Raw genomic sequence first — 17,984 nt, forward strand, 5'->3', positions numbered from 1 at the left:
AATTTCTTATACTTTGTGTGTGTGTGTGTGTGTGTGTGTGTGTGTGTGTGTGTGACTGTATTTTAACTGCTTGTGTGTTGTATTCTCTGTGGTAGAATACAGGGACCAGCCCAGCATTTGTCTACAAGAGTGTGAGGAAATGCCTAAAATCCACACTCATGCTGGCTGATGCACCAGCCCCTGGTCATTAATCTACCGTGTGAATTCAATCTGGATCTGGCTCACCTCCCTGTCTCGTAAGCTAGTGCACTGTACAATCCACTATATGAGCACCTCAATCTGTGATTTATTGTTTACAGGCCATTACTGATGATCTTTTTGTGCAAAAAACTTCGAGGCATTACAGTAAACAAGCCTATTTTTTATGTTTCAGTGAGCATCTCTTATTAGAAACATATGAAAATTTATGCTTTTAAATTTTTATAGGAATGCTTTTGAACGTCTTAGAGTTGGTCTCTGAGCATTTCTCTGTGACACACTTGTTTTTTTTCTGTTCTTAAGTTTTCTATGGAAAACATGGAATATATAAATCTGGATAAAGTCTCTTCACCACTGTCTCCAAGCTTACTATGTAATTGAAGGAAATGATCTGGTGAATTTATAAATTGTCTTAGAAAACCAGACTGGAATGTAAATAATGAAGCTATCAAATTACTAGATAAACTTACATCAAAACACATTTACCTGCTCGGACTGGGCTCCAACGTCTTGAGGGGCTGAGCAACCTGTATGGAAGTGTGACACTTCCATCCATCTGTATGCCAGCAATTCTTCGTAGTGTTGATCCAACACTGCTTAACTTCTGCTCCACTTCTTTCTTAGCAGATTCCAGTTGTACTAGTTGCTGATCTAGGGCTCTGACTCTGCCCTCTGCACCACCAAGTCTGGCCTATAGGTTAAAAAAAGGTCTATACACTGACCTGAAAACTCCAAACAGCTTACAGGAAAGAAATCTTTTTAACAAGAAACTTCAACAGACACAGTTTCAGCTCCAGATTAACAAATTTACATATAAACATTGCCATGATAGTCCAAGATGAAACTGAAAACACCACACACACACACACACACACACACACACACACACACACACTATATTTGGTCTGTTAATTATGTGTTATGAATTAAAACTAAATATGCAGTCACATTTTCAGAGATTGTTTGTGTGAAACACATTTAGTATATTAAATTTCTTTGATCTAACACATGTATTTTCTGAGATCATATAGGACTGCTCATACACCATTACTATGGTTTACAGTATTACAGAATACTTCATAGCTGTTTATGATTGATTTACCAAGTAAACAAAGCACTTGGCAAACTGTGAGCACAATAACCACAACAAATGTCTAGTCAGGTGGGAAGATGTCCTGCCTAATATTTCGGCCACAGAATAAGTCAATAGTTTTATTACACATTTTATAAGGGGAATCAAATGACAATGAGCCAGATGAAAAAACAGTAAGTAAACTGTTTATTATTTCAAAAGTAAGCACCATAAGTGTTACCATATTTATCCCATTGAGAGGCAAGTTGGTCAATCCCATTGAGAGGCAAGTTGGTCAGTGCCTGTATGGAAAAATGTTTGCGGGTTCCCATACCCAGGAGCAAAGGGGAGGCCACAGCCCAGCCCTCCCTATTTCTCAACGCCAAAAAAAAAAAAAAAAAAAAGGGCGTTGTCAAATGTTTTTCTTTCAAGAAAATGTCTTAAAAGTCATTATTATACAGGTTGTTAACAGAATCGGAACTGGAGCCTTTATACGGCTACTTACAAGTCGCCATTCTTCTTCCAACATATTCAAAATACCTCCATGGTCTAGGCTTTCCCCTAAAAAATACCATATGAGCACCATTGCTATGGAAACCTGATTGTACCCAGGCAAGCACCTTTTTGTCTGAAGCAAATCGATGGGCATAAATGTGTTTCTTCTGGACTCCAAAACTATGGAAATCATATGGGGAGAAATCAGGACTGTATGGAGGATATGTAAGAGCTTCTCAGTGAAATTTCTGCAGAGTCCTCAAAACAATAGTCATGCCAGCTCTGGGAAAGCCATGACCACCTTTTTCTTTGACTGCAGGGGCCCACTGCTCATTGACTTTTTGGAACACAGCGTTACAAGTAATGCACAGAAGTAAGTGGACACTTTACACAAATTGATGGTTGCCATGAAGTCCAGACACCGAGAAATATTGACAGATGCCATCATTCTGTTGCAGGATAATGCCAGTCCACATACTGTTTCAACTAAATCGCAGAAGTTTCAATGGGAAGCCCTTACATTGCCTCCATACAGACCTGATATTTTTGGAAAGATATTTGTGGCCACTGATTTGCAATGGACAAGGAGAGTCTTAATTGAGTAAAGTCATGGTTCCACAGGCAACTGAAAACATTTTTCCATGAAGTCATTAAATGTCTTGTCTCACAGTGGGATAGATGTATTAACAGTTATGGTGATTATTTTTGAATTAATAAACAGTTTGCTTATTTTTTCCCATCTGTCTCGTTTTCATTTGACTGATCCTTATAAGAAATGAGCAAACAATGAAATTATGAAATTAAAAAAGAATAAGGCCTGAAAAACTACTGGAAATGTCAAACATGCACTGAGAAATTATTAAATCAACATTGTAAACCGAACTATAAGGTTAATGTCTACACTACATGGTCTTTAGTCATTCCATTATTTGCATCCATCAGGAGAATACATTATCATATACTAAAATGATACAGGTTTCTTCAGAAGCTTGTATTTGTCTCTTGCAGACATAAATATGATGGTCAGCATCAGCTGGCGGAGTCACAGTGATGAGCTGGAGGGCAATATTGATCATCCCAAGGTGATTTACTCATACAAAAAGAAAAAAGAAAAAAAAAAAAAAAAACTGCTATTGTATGGTCAATTTCAGTGTTGATTTTTGCACATCACCCCCCCCCCCCCCCCCCCCGCCCCATTTTGGTGAAACTATCTGAACACTTATTTATCACTTTGACTTTTTATTTTTCTCTTACAGTCTTACAGTTACAATGATTTCTACACTAATAAATAATAGCACTAAAATAAATAATAATGCTATAATGATATTTCTTGGGATACGTAACACATTGTATCAATCTCAATATTCCAATTCGTCCTGCATGAATGCCTCCACTGAGTAACAACATTTCAGTGTCAGTACAGGAGAATGAAAATTTATAATACATTAAAAGGGAGCAAGTTAATGCACATGAATTTAGGTTCACCTGAAAGAACCTAAATTCATGTGCATTAACTTGCTCCCTTTTAATGTATTATAAATTTTCATTCTCCTGTACTGACGTCCCTGGGCATACAGTTTGAGGTGGTGGGTAGGGAGAGTAAAATTTTCTTTGTTTCTTGTATAATGTGAATGAACAAAATGGTTTCCCTCAAATACACTCATGTTCAGAAAAAAACAGAACGCCTTGAGCAACTAGAGATAGGATGTTCATTTTCACAGGACAGGTACATTATTATATTCTGCAGAAATGAATAGCATTTGAACCATGGCATCGTATGGGTTCCAGGTCAACAGTATGAGCGAATTGTACTGTTAAATCAGGGAGTATGAAAGAGGGTGCATTATTGGTTTGAGAGAACATGAAGCATCTCTTGGGGAAATTGCTGTTCGTATGGGACGAAGTGTTTTGGCTGTTAACTGCGTGTGTGAAGAATGGTTCACGGAAGGCTGTAGAACATGATGAGATGGATCAGGTCGTACCACCCAGACCACCACCTGAGAAGCTTGACACCTCATCCTAATAGCATTGGAGGACAGATCTGCATCCTCCTTGGCTCTAGTGAAACAGTGTAACACATCGTACACTATCAGGGGTGACAGTCCATTGCTGTTTATTATGGCATGGGTAGGAACAGGAAAAATCTGTTTAAATGATAATGCGATGAATAATGAGAATTTGGTGGTTTTTGCGCAAATCACGCGAACTCAGCGGTTTTTAAGAAAGTAACGGAAAATCGGTGTTTTTCAACAAAATTTCTGTGTCCTCGTAAGAAGTGTCATAAATCTAATTATGTCAGTGACATATTAAATGTTGAAATGTTCCATGTTCAACTATTGCACTACTTTTTGCAGTCGTGACATCACTAGTGGCCTTTCGACTATGGACTTTTGCGAACGTGTACAAATGACCACTGTGCGAATTTCGATTATTTCTTTCTTTTGTAGTGTATGTGCCACAGTATGTCATTTCAAAGCAATGGTGCAATGAGAATCTATCACAAACACATCACCCTGCTCATTAAATGTGGTTAATAATGCAACAACGATGTAAGGCTTGAAGAAATGAGATCACTGAGACTTGAGACAGTAGCCGAATGAGTAAGCCATAACAAAACGGATAGTTTCGTGGTTTGCGATACAAATGGATGTAAGTTTGTGTCCCACTGCAGGCTAATATATATTTTTTTCCATCGTAGCATTGTCAACACAGCCTGGGTCTTTTGTTATGAATGTAACGCAAGTATTTGGAAGGAGGTGGGTGCGAACACTGCCAACACTGTCATCAATCATTGAGCTTATGACGCTAGCACCTTTTACAATAAAAGTAAAGGAAAAAATCCGAAAGTGTAATACAAGTATGTTCTGCAATAAATGATGTTAACATTTCCGTCTGATTAGAGATCGAAGAATGAAATAAATATTTGGGTGTTTATTTCTGAATATGTGATGAGTTCCGAATAGTTGGTGAGGCAGGTATCTTAAAGGGCAGCATAAACTTCTTTGACGGAAATGAGCAGCTATAAGGTTCATCTTTTTGGATTTCCAGCACGCTGGATTAATAACAGGACAGCAACTTGAGTTAACCAGTTTGATGTAGAAAACAGCCAAAGTTGTCAAATTCAGTTACTTTTGTTTAATTGATGACCGGTTTCACGTATGGGAACCTATTCTCAAATCATCTTACCAAAGAAAAAAGTGTACTGTATGATAGAATGCAAACTACGTTAATACTGTACATGCTTGTGTTTAAGCAATTAGTTAAGTTTACAGAGACCATTCATTGGCAGGACAACTGTTTTAGGTATGCTCTTTGCCAACACTTGCAAATAAACAATATTTTGCACAGTACCAATAGCAATGTGGCATTGAAGGCTGAGTGCGTATTTTTCTGCCTGTATTAACTTACGAAAATTTTAATTAATGTCGATATGATTGTTTTCAAATTTCGGTGAAATAAGTTTCGTTTAAGCAGTTACCAGACAGCTTGCCGTGCTTGCGCAGAGATGACTTAGAAGCAGCGCCAATTCCCATTTCTGGCTACTTGGAATGTGGTTGTTTGGTGTATAAACAGAGAGAGAAAGCAGCCAAAAAAAACCTCTGATGCTGTCAAGCTGCCACATTCACGCATGCACATAGCTGTCTCAGTTGGAGTGGGGTACACTTCACTTGACTAATGTTTTGTTTGTGGCGCGTTTTTCAATCATTTCGAAGCTGTTTCAGTTCCTGCATTCGGATACTCATTTTTATCATCTGCTGTTTTTTTTTTTTTTCATTGTATTCTTATTCTAGACTTGGCAATGAACACGTGTGTTCTGTGAAAATGCTGAAGCCTACAGTAACCACTGATGAAAGGGCATTAGAATTCGAAATTAATGGTTTATATGCTCCCGATAAGTTAACAGTGTTTTGTATGACTTTCATGGGAGACCTATCTTTGTTAGCTTGTTGCCTTATTCTTCTTAAAAAAACTATGCATACGCTCACTTTTTCAAATGTTTACTAATTTTTACTTCTCTGATGTAAGGATGAACTATGCTTCTTTTGTCTAAGGATGGATTTCTGTTATGTCTGTGTTTACCCCATTAGTCCAGATCTTGGTAAAAACAGCTGAAAATGCAGCACATAAATGAGCCTTACTATCAGTTCTACATATGTGTGTTAAAAAAAGAAGAAGAAGAAGAAGAAGAAGAAGAAGAAGAAGAAAAAAAGAGTGCATTAAAATAAAGTATTATTGTATTAAAATACTGTGTTACTGATGGGAAATAGAATTTAAAACTCAACACTTCTACTAAAACATATTATAAACAATGTTTGCAAGCAACATTAAAAAAATTAAGAAATTAAATTCTGTCTTATTTTTAACCCAAGTTAAATATCTTTTGTAAATATTTACCTTCACGTTTTCTTGGAGATATTCATACAGAAAAATCAGATGCTAAGCTAGGACATTTTACTTACTAACAATAGCACTGCAAAGGCAAAGATTTTTCTTTACATTAAAAGATTTTCTTCTAAGTTTCATTTCTGCTATTCCGTAAGAAATTTCAACCATTTAACATAAATATTTAAGTTGGTGAGAAAAATTGTTGAGTGTCAAAAATAGATTGTGGACCTGAAAAAAGGAGAGTTTTGTACACTTTTTAATGTGCTGGATACTTCACTGATAAATATTTTTTTTTGCAGTATTTAAAATATATGTATCACTCCACACCATTCTTGCTAAGCACAGCAACAGTAAACATATGTTAAAAATTGAAATAATAGTCTCTGTTGCAGATATTTCATTGATGACGCATTTCACCCTCCTAGCACATCTTCAGATCATTCTTGAGCCACGGAGACCAGCTTCTGTAGTCTCCACAGCTCAAGAATGATATGAAGAAGTGCAAAATATGTCATCAATAAAATATCTGCAATGTACTATTATTTTCATTTTTACCTTTGGAATTTGTTTTAAAATAATTATTGGTGTCAAAATTTTTTGTTAAAATAATTTTTCTCTACACTTGTCTCATGTTTGGACCACCCTATCTTAGGAACAGTTCCATTTTCAACATAGCATTGAAAAATGGTTAAATATGACAAAAATAGAAACCTGACAACAGAATAAGCTTTCCAGAAAATAACATCAAAAAGTGCAACAAATAACACTGATTTTGGTCATATAACAACACCGATTTTTTCCTGTCCCTAGGCGTGGGTTACACACGTGCCATCCATTTCTCTGCCTACCTTTGACGAATGTGCAGAAACATGCCAGTTGGCAATGGTGTACGGAACGTCATCACTGATGGCTGCATTCTGATTCACCGCAGACAGGGGGAGTGGCATCACAGAGACTGCATTTGCACAACACATACAGTGCCAACTCGTGGCCTTCCGGTGTGGGGTGCTACTGTATACAATTACAAATCACAGTTGGTGCATGTCCAGGTCACTATGACAAGTGTGACCTACACGGATGACGTCCTATGACTCCCAGCCACACACTTTCTGCACAACACGCCAGATGTCATTTTTCAGCAAGACATGTTGCTGCATGAACACGTGCCTTCTTGAAGTTATGTCAGCTTTTTGCCCTGGCCTGCCAGATCACCAGACTTGTCACCAATCGAAAATGTGTGGGATATGGTGAAAACACAGATGCACCACTGCGACCCAGTGCCAACCACCACAGATGACTTTGGAACCAGGTTAATGCAGCATGGATGGCTATACCACAGGATACCACAGGATGCCATTTGCGCCTTATATGCACTGATGCCATCGCACATGGAGAAAGATATCAGGGCTCATTGCACAGAGGTGACTGAAATGCTAATCATTTCTGCAGAACATATTAATGTACTTGTCCTGTGAATTTGAACGTCCAATCTCCAGTTGCTCAAGGTTTTCTGTTTTTTCTGTATATCCACGAACCTACTACGTTGTCATAGCAGGCGGAGAGCTGGTACACCGACATGGCGCGTCCCAGATGGCAGGTAGGGGGGTCCTCGCCGGCTTGCCGGCGGACTTGAGCAAAATACGATAGCTCTCACACAACATCAAGAAATCCCCTAGTGTCTGTTCTGGTATCCAGCGATTAGTGGTCAGAGTCAGTCTGTTCACCTAGTTGATGCGGCTGTGAAATATGGCTTGATCTCAACAATCAAGTCTGCAATCATTGTGATCTTTTTCAAGGATCACCGCAACTAAACTCAACTTGAAGTGATCTTGGTGGAACAAAAGGAAATGAATCCACTACCCCAGGCCCCAGTCAACGCACTGGATTTTCCTGGTCATCAGATTCTGGGGGACCAGGAACATCATGAGGAAAAGAATCAGAGCTTTTCAAAATCTCTTCGCAAACACTACATTGTCACTCTCAATACAAACACACTCTTCAAACTTGGAAAACTAAAACAACTCACAGACATACTAGAAAAGTTTCATATCAAAATTCTTGCCATTCAAGAGACGCGCTTCAGAGATGAAAACCATTTCAATAGAGAAAATTACAGGATCTACAAAGGGAAACCTGCTGTCAGAAGAGGCATACCATCATTGTTAGGTACAGGATTTGCTGTACATAAATCAGTAATGGATAGCATCATAGACTTCAGTTCTATATCAGAACATATTTCCACACTTTCCTTCAAATCAGGTAATAAAGCATACACAATTAGCAATGCTCATGCCCCAACAAATAACAATAATAGAAAAAAGCCGCAAGAAGTTGAAAACTTCTGGGAAGACATGGAAGAAGTAACTAACAACATTCCAGAAAGACATGTGAAAATTTTAATGGGAGATTTTGGTTGGTTGGTTGTTTTGGGGAAGGAGACCAGACAGCGTGGTCATCGGTCTCATCGGATTAGGGAAGGATGGGGAAGGAAGTCAGCCGTGCCCTTTCAGAGGAACCATCCCGGCATGTGCCTGGAGCGATTTAGGGAAATCATGGAAAACCTAAATCAGGATGGCCGGATGCGGAATTGAACCGTCGTCCTCCCGAATGCGAGTCCAGTGTCTAACCACTGACCCACCTCGCTCGGTGGGAGACTTTAATGCGCATTTAGATAAAGAAAGAAAATACACACAAATCACAGGTCCGCACTCGGCACACGTTCATACAAACAAAAATCGAGACCTCCGCATAAAATACTGTCAAAATTTCAACCTCAAAGTTATGTCGACGCAATTTCGAAAGCCAAGACGAAAACTTACAACAGGAAAGCACCAAACACCGTGTGGGGAGAATTCCAGATTGATCATGTGGCCATTTCCACCAAATGTACACGGGAAATTCTAAATGTCAGAACATGTAAGGGATTTTTTGAGTTTGGTCATTATTTACTACAAGTTAAGATTAGGAAAATCCCAAGGCAGAAAAAAAACAGCATGAAACAAAAGAGTCAAACCTGATCTGGAATACTTGAAGATAAACAGGGACAAAGTTGTTGAAGAGATTAATAGGCATTCAACAGACACATGGTCAGACTTTGCGAAAACAATTCAGAAGGTAATGCGATGGGGGGAACCTCCTAGGAAACGAAAACATAGATGGTGGAACACGAATTGTGATCTAGCCATTGAAAGAAGAACACAGGCATGGAAGAAATTCAGCAGTAACAGAACATCAGAAACATGGAAGGAATTTCATGAGATTCAGAAATAATCAACAAAGGAAATCAGAATAGAAAAATGGGCATAAGACAACAACAGGTCGAAAGAAATTAATGAAGATTACAAGAGAAATAACACTAGAAACTATTACAGAACATTCACAGAGAATATGAAGGGTTATAAACCTCCTAGCTCTGCTTCTGAAGAACAGATGGATCCCTCGAAACGAACACGAAAGAAAATTGCAAAATCCTCAAACAATACTGTGATGAACTTCTAAATTGGAAGAAACCCACAGAAAAATTAACCTTCCAAAAGGCCACAGCCAACCTAGATTCTAATCCACTCACAATAGAAGAGATAGAGAGAATCATCAAACAAATGAAAAATAACAGAGCAGCAGAAGAAGATGGTATTATTGCTGAGATCTGGAAGCTTCAAGATGAAAACATCACCAAGCAAATTAGTAAGATTATCTCAGAAATTTGGGTCACAGAGAAGTTGCCAGAGGAATGGAAATGTGCTTTGATCCATCCCCTACATAAAACGGGTGATAAGTCAGGTTGGTTGGTTGGTTGGTTGGTTTGGGGAAGGAGACCAGACAGCGTGGTCATCGGTCTCATCAGATTGGGGAAGGATGGGGAAGGAAGTCGGCCGTGCCCTGTCAGAGGAACCATCCCGGCATTTGTCTGGAGCGATTTAGGGAAATCACGGAAAACCTAAATCAGGATGGCCGGACGCGGGATTGAACCGTCGTCCTCCCGAATGCGAGTCCAGTGTCTAACCACTGCGCCACCCCGCTCGGTGATAAGTCAGATCCAAATAATTACAGAGGTATTTCTTTACTACCAGTCACATACAAAATTCTCTCAAAGGTGTTATTAAACAGACTAGAACCACAAGCAGATCCGCAAATAGGGGAATACCAGGCAGGCTTCAGAAGATGGAGGTCAGGCATAGAACAGATCTGGAACTTGAGAACACTTCTGAAAGTCAGACAGACAGGAAATACTGTAGTTATCTTTGTTGACTTTAAAAAAGCATACGACTCCATAGACTGACAAACGCTCTTTGACATACTGGAAGAATATGACATCGACAGAAAAACCAGGGCAATTATACAACAGACGCTCACAGACACCACCTCAAAGATTAAGTTCATCGTAGAAATTTCAGAACCCTTCCAGATACACACAGGTGTCAGACAAGAAGATGGGCTTTCACGAATCCTGTTTAACATAGTCTTAGACAAAACTGTCAAACAATGGAAAGAACAAGTTAAAGGAATACAGCTAGGAAGAACACATGAAACAAGAACAATCATAAAATGTCTGGCATTTGCAGATGACATAGCCATACTTAGTAATAACACAGAGGAGGCAAAGGAAGCACTGGAACACCTACATGAAATAGCTGCCGAAACAGGTCTACAGATATCGTATGAGAAGACTCAGTACATGGAACGACAAACCAACAATGTACACATCATGCAAATGATGTATGGATCCGTAAAAAGAGTAAAAAAATTTAAATATTTAGGGGAATACATACAAATAGGAGGATCAAACAAAGCATCCAATACAGAATGAACACAAAGACTCCAGAAAGCATACAAACTCACATGGTCACATTAAAATAAGAAAAGCATATCAAGACAGGCCAAAATTAGACACTACAAAACAGTTGTATTACTGGAAGCACTATATGCATTAGAAATGACCACAATTGGAGCATCAGGCATTATAGAGACAGAAAAAACAGAACGCAAAATTCTCAGGAAAACATTCGGACCAATACACAAAGATGGCATATAGATGAAAAGACCTACAAATGAGTTATACCAACACACTGACGGACTCACAGACATAATCAGAAAACGCAGAGTAAATTTCTGCGGACACATACTGAGAATGGACAACACCAGACTTACAAAGAGAATCTTTGAAGTAGTAAAACATTCAAGCCTTAAAACAAATTGGTATCATGAAATAGAGGAAGACATAAGGCAGCTGATGATCAACAAACAAACGATAAAAGACAGAAAGGAATTCAGGAACAAAATTAGGAATGCAAAATTTATGGTAAATGAGAAGAGGAAGACGGGAGCATTATGGATTGAACAAAGGAAACAAGAGCTTAGTCAAAGGATGAAGAGATTTTGGGAAGAGAAAAGGAAGAAAAGAAAGAAGTGAAAATTGTGTCATCATGAGATATTTGAGTTCAAACACTGTCCATAAGGGCAAACACTTTTTACTTACAAAACTTACAATACTAACTCTGTGATATATATCACAGAGGTAATATTGTAAGTTTTTGATATATATCACAGAGTTAATATTGTAATATAATAGAAGGAAACATTCCACGTGGGAAAAATTATATATAAAAACAAAGATGAGGTGACTTACCGAACGAAAGTGCTGGCAGGTCGATAGACACACAAACAAACACAAACATACACTCAAAATTCAAGCTTTCGCAACAAACTGTTGCCTCATCAGGAAAGAGGGAAGGAGAGGGAAAGACGAAAGGAAGTGGGTTTTAAGGGAGAGGGTAAGGAGTCATTCCAATCCCGGGAGCGGAAAGACTTACCTTTGGGGGAAAAAAGGACAGGTATACACTCGCACACACGCACATATCCATCCACACATACAGCCACAAGCAGACATATTTAAAGACCTATATGTCTGCTTGTGGCTGTATGTGTGGATGGATATGTGCGTGTGTGCGAGTGTATACCTGTCCTTTTTTCCCCCAAAGGTAAGTCTTTCCGCTCCCGGGATTGGAATGACTCCTTACCCTCTCCCTTAAAACCCACTTCCTTTCGTCTTTCCCTCTCCTTCCCTCTTTCCTGATGAGGCAACAGTTTGTTGCGAAAGCTTGAATTTTGTGTGTATGTTTGTGTTTGTTTGTGTGTCTATCGACCTGCCAGCGCTTTCGTTCGGTAAGTCACCTCATCTTTGTTTTTATATATAGTTAATATTGTAAGTTTTCTAAGTAATGGATGAGATAGTTCATCATCATTTCCAGTGCACATTTTGAGAGATTTTTTTCTATTTTTTTAGTATCCGAACTTTGTATGTCAAGTTACCCCAAAAACAATACAATGCCCAATAATGGATTCAAAGTAGCTTGTGTATGTTCCTTTTCTTGTGTACATGTCAGTAGCAGTGGATAATACTTGCATTGCAAATGCAATGCTGTCCAATTTATTTCCTAGGTTCCCAACATGTGCCTGCCAGCTCAAATTTTTTCCCATATTTAAACCTAAGAATTTGACTGACGCAACTACCTCTATATCTTGGTTGTTGTGAACAATATTAATCTGCTCACATTTTGACTGTTTGATTTTGAGTTGCATCATGTGAGTCTTAGATATATTTAGATTTAACCCATAAAGATGAAACCAAGTTACTACGGTACTGAAGGTACTGATCACAGACTTGAGAATTTTCCCAATTTTTAAGTAAGACAGAAGTACCCTCTGAGAATAGAACTAAAGGGGAGATGTTATTTATTTACAGAATCAAACGCCTTTGTGAGGAGACAGGAAATTCCTGCCACCATATTGCTCTTGTCTAATGATGTACTTATTTTCTCAATGCATGGTGTAGGAAAAGATTGATTGCTACTTACTGTAAAGAAGATATGTCAACTTGCAGACAGCCACAATTAAAAGACACTTACATAAAGCTTTCAACCACAGCCTTCGTTAGTAGGAGAGAGATATACGCTATTCACACACACAAGCAAGCACACCTCAAGCACACACGACCACCAACTCCAGCATCTTGGGCTGGAATGCAACTATCCCATGGGATGCAAGCAGCAATCTGGAAGGGGTACTGTATGGTTGAGGAGAGAGATGAGCCCTGTCTGGTGGAGTGTGCGCGAACTAGTCTGCAAATGGGCACAGCGTCAGGAGGTTGTGGGGCAGGGACGTGGGGGAAAAAGGAGCAAGAAAGGACAGGAGCAGGAAAAGACAGATGGATGAGTTGGCAGAGGGCTGCAATTAAACAGGGTGGGAGATGAGAATGGGGAGGAGATAATAGGACAGAGGGGTTGGAAACTATTCGGTGGAGGGTGTGGGAACAGTATGTTACTGTAGATTGAGGCCACATAATTATGGGAGTGGAGAATGTGTTGTAAGTAGCGCTCTGCCAATGCATCCACTTGTCTTTCCCTGGTCCTCTCCTTTTTTCCCTACCTCCCTGCCACACAAACTCCTGACACTGCACATTTTGGCAGTCCCTGCACACTCCACCAGACAGCATTCGTGTCTCTCCCCACCCGTACACTATCCCTTTCCCTTCCGCACCCCCTCCAGATTACTGCTTGCATCCCACGTGATAGTTGCATTCCGGCTCGAGATGCTGGAGTTGGTGGTCGTGTGTGTGAGGTGTGCTTGTTTGTGTGTGTGAATGATGTGTGTCTCTCTTTTACTGATGAAGACTGTGGCCGAAAACTTTATGTATGTGTCTTTTCTTTTAATCGTGCCTGTCTGCAACTTGATGTGTCTTCTTTACAGTAAGACACACCAAGCCATCTTTTCATACATTTTTGGTATTTCTGCCTGGCGTTTCCATTGCTTTATTTTCTCAATGAAACTGTTCACTGCATCTACAAAAGCATGCACATTACCCTAGCTATCAAAACTCCTTGGGTGGAGATTATATACACGTATGAGAGTAGTATATGTAGTATGTAGTTTGATATGTGTCAATCAGTAGCAATGAAAATTTCACCTCCTGAAGGTAAGAAGTAGCCAGCAATGCTGTCTCTTAATTTTATAGTTTTCTGGAGTGAATTTTGCTTTTGAGGTAATTACTTTCTGTTTGCTTTGTGTGTGTGTGTGTGTGTGTGTGTGTGTGTGTGTGTGTGTTGGGGACAGGGGGGGGGGGGGACACCTGCAGTCCTGGGGGGAGGGGGGGGGGGACCTGCAGTCCTGGTACACACGAAATCCCTGCAATATGCCTCTAGAGGAGCTGAAACAAAATGGAGTAGCTCTTTGATAAGGCAGAGATAGGTCTTTTGCCTTGGTTCCTCTGGCAGCATGCCAAAGTGCTATGGCACGGAGATTTTAATGCATAAGAGGACTGCAAAGAGACAAAAAAATTACTAAATAACTATAGTTTTTTAAGGTGATAAATAAAACTTCAAGATTATACCTCATAGAGTAAGGCTAACCCCATACCAAATTTTTGTGTAGCTTCAAAGTAACAAAATGAACAGGCAAGTTAGCAAGGCTGAGAACAAGTCAATTGAGCGGGAGGATCACATGACAGCCAAAATCAGCGCTGTGTGTTCTCACTGAGTATGGTTAATGTGCTTGATGTTCCATTCCACTGACAGTTAGTGAGGCTGCCATTATTTCACCAGCAAATGCGAATATAAGGCGAGTCATTTTTGTCCTTCTGACATTTCGTAAGGTGTGAACCAATGATCTTACTATTAATGGCAGTTAGTAATTGACGTTGGACTGAAGTCTACTTTCATTTCTGATCAAAGGATTTTATTTTATGAATGCAATGTTTTAGCTTAGAACTATTGGTGATGGCAAGTTATTTTCCAGCATTCAGGATGAAACTACATGCTCAATATGGAAAAGGTGAATATTTATTATCAAGCAAAATTGTTTTCTATTTTGACAATAGATACTAATTCAATTTAGTGTATTTTGTGACAAATAATCTTAAATAATGGTTATAACGAAGTGCAAAACATAAAGCCCCAAAATCCCCAACAATTTTACTCATGAAACGGAGAAATGCCTAGTTTTGGAATAGTTCACAAAAAAATGTTGATTTTTGTTATGACATTAAATTTACCGTTTGTACAGGATTCATGACTTCATTTGTTTTAATGGAATTACGTGTAAGCTATCACCTGTTCTTCATTTCATACTGTGTTTAAACTTGTGTCAAATTTTTCAGCTGCCAAAAATGTTGGCCATTGTGCATTTTGCCAGTGAGATATCAAAATGTGTGATGAAATAGTACTCTATTTCTTCTGGGATCAGCTAGAATTATTTATCTCAGAGTTACATCTGTCTAACTGACCTTCAACTCTTGTATTTGTTGAGTAGCATCTGCAAGACACACTTCAAGGTTGTGCCTCTGGTCCTCCAATTTTCTCTCACGGCAGCGGCCATCTTCCAGTCTGACTGCCAACTCCTGCTCTCTCATACGCCACTGCTCCTCCTGCTCAGCGCCCCGTGACCTCAATCTTCCACATTCCTGGCGTAGCTGTTCCGCACCAGATTCCACCTCTGCAAGCTGTAAGCAAACAAAAATTATTTTCTGTTATAACATCATATTGATATACTGTTAACATATGATAATGTTTTTCTCCAAATTAATCTGACTCTAATAAATGAATGCCAGGAAATAATGGAATATATAGTTGAGACTTTCAGCAGCTGAAAAGCACATAAATAAGAATGAAAATGTTCTATTGCTTTGTACAATGTTGTCCTCTTTTAGATATTAAAGAAGGTCATTCACACACCGCTACATATCAGGTGTGTGTGTGTGTGTGTGTGTGTGTGTGCAGGGCAGAGGGGAGAGGGGAGGAAGAGGGGGGCGGGGGATGTGTATGTTTCTTTTGTATTAGTCAGCTCCGAAGAAGGGCACTATCTGAAATATAGGTAATATTTTTAATCTTACTATTGCACTTGTGGACTGCTCAACACCTCAACTATACACGGTGGTCAGAAAGAGTCTAAAAACTTTTAAGAGTGTTGGAGGGTAGGTTGTGCTGAGAAATGTGCCAGTAATGTGGATGATTGAGGTCACAGGGTGCTGAGCAAGAGGAGCAGTAATGTATGAGAGAGCAGGAGTTGGCAGTCAGACTGGAAGATGGCCACTGCCGAATTAATTAGCACTGAAGTTAGCCAATCAGCCAGTTGCACATGCAAATTCTAGCAGCCTTCCAGACACAATTAGGGTCAGTTGTTCTCGCAGCGTAGATGACAGTGCACAAGACTGCTCAGCCTTTTGGCTCAGGTTCAATCCTTACTACCATTCCATGTCGAATTTTTGTATCGCTCTCTTGTTCAGTCTGAGGAAACCAAATAAGAACACTTTTGGTGACACTGTCTTTGGTGGGCTGCTTGAATTTGCATGCACAATGGTGTGATTGGCTAACTGCGATGCTAATTAACTTGGAAATGGTGCAACATATCAATTTTATTCTTAACATCTATTTCTCAGATAAACTACCCTGCAACATCCTTATAAGCTTTTCAGACTGTTTCTTACTACACTGTGCAGTGAGTAGTTACCTTTAACACTTCCATCATTTGCATTTTATCCAGGACTTTCCAATGTCAAATGTGTGGCTTCAATAGTACGAAAATCAGAAACTCAACTGCTGTACTGACATGTAGACAATATAACTGTGACTAACAGATTCACTACATGTGTAACTATGTACTTTAACGTTAGCGCGCTAAAATGTTGTGGAGATGAGAACATGACACTATCAGCATTCTGGAAATAAATTAAAATGATTGCCCTGCCCATGCTATACTCAACACCGTGGAAGCCATTCCTGTCTTCTCTTTCTGTGTTTCGGTGTTCCTAACTGTCCTTAGCTCTTCTACATGGTGGCACTCTGGGCTCCCTTGTTGTGCGCTATAGTGGTTGCTGAGTGGTAGCTGTTGTGCTTGTGATGATATCATGAATGTATTTTTCAAGAATGAAAATTCTGGACTGTTCTGTTTAAGCTCTCGATATTTTATAAATATTCCTGAATGTTCAAAATATTTCTGAATGTTATAGAATGCAACTTGGGAAAGGGACAAATCACATTGATCTTCGGCAAAACTGTCTTAAAATGAGCCGTGGAATGTAGTAAAGACATAGGAACAACATCAAAAAAGTGTATCTAATTATCTCAAAATACTTAAACAATAAACTGCTGCATGAGCAAATAATTTTAGCAACAAAAATGCAGTAGCTTAAAAAAAAAAAAAAAAAAAAAAAAAAAAAAAAAAAAAAAGGAGACAGAAAAAAACCTGTGAATACAGAATATGATACCAAGTGAAGAAAAAAATATTTGAATTCATTGGTACAATGATGACCCAAAATGAAAGTGTAAACTTCCTGATGACAAAATTTCTCAATTCATTCAATGTTTCTGGTATGGCCTTGCAAAATGGAAAAAAACAACCTTCTAAACAACATCATAGAAGTGGAAATATTAACTGGAAAAGAAGAAGGCAAGTTGGTGTTCATACCATGAATTACCCATTTCAACTAAGTAACCAATTCAGCTTTAAGCGATTCCAATTTCCAGTAAGATTAGCACACAACATGACTATCAATAACATACAAGGGGAAATATTCCAATGTTGTGAAGGAATTTCAAAGAATCATGTTTCCTGCATGGGCAGCAATATGCAGTGAGTTCATGTGTTGGATACCCACATAATTTATTCATCTATGCACCCAAAAGAAAAACACTGAATGTCAATTATAATGCAGTTTATAAGAATATACTGTACTTTGAATAAGACAGATGCTATACAAATGAGATTATTATTATTAAGAAAATAAGAAGTCATATGTTCACCATAAATGGTTGTGCAATTTACTGTCTATCAAAATTGCAAA

At 38.9% G+C, this 17,984-nt stretch overlaps 1 protein-coding gene across 1 annotated transcript in view; it reads right to left on the minus strand.

The window, feature by feature from the left end:
• Positions 1 to 17,984, minus strand: part of LOC124595467 (rootletin) — a 252,703-nt gene that overhangs the window by 53,118 nt on the left and 181,601 nt on the right. Inside the window, exons 22-23 of the mRNA XM_047134220.1 lie at positions 15,429 to 15,644; positions 679 to 889 (exon numbers count right to left, since the gene is read on the minus strand). Coding sequence (XP_046990176.1) covers positions 679 to 889; positions 15,429 to 15,644 — 427 coding nt within the window. The remainder of the gene's footprint in view (positions 1 to 678; positions 890 to 15,428; positions 15,645 to 17,984) is intronic.

Source organism: Schistocerca americana, chromosome 2 (assembly GCF_021461395.2).
Source record: "Schistocerca americana isolate TAMUIC-IGC-003095 chromosome 2, iqSchAmer2.1, whole genome shotgun sequence".
In the NCBI taxonomy this organism is placed as follows: domain Eukaryota; kingdom Metazoa; phylum Arthropoda; class Insecta; order Orthoptera; family Acrididae; genus Schistocerca; species Schistocerca americana.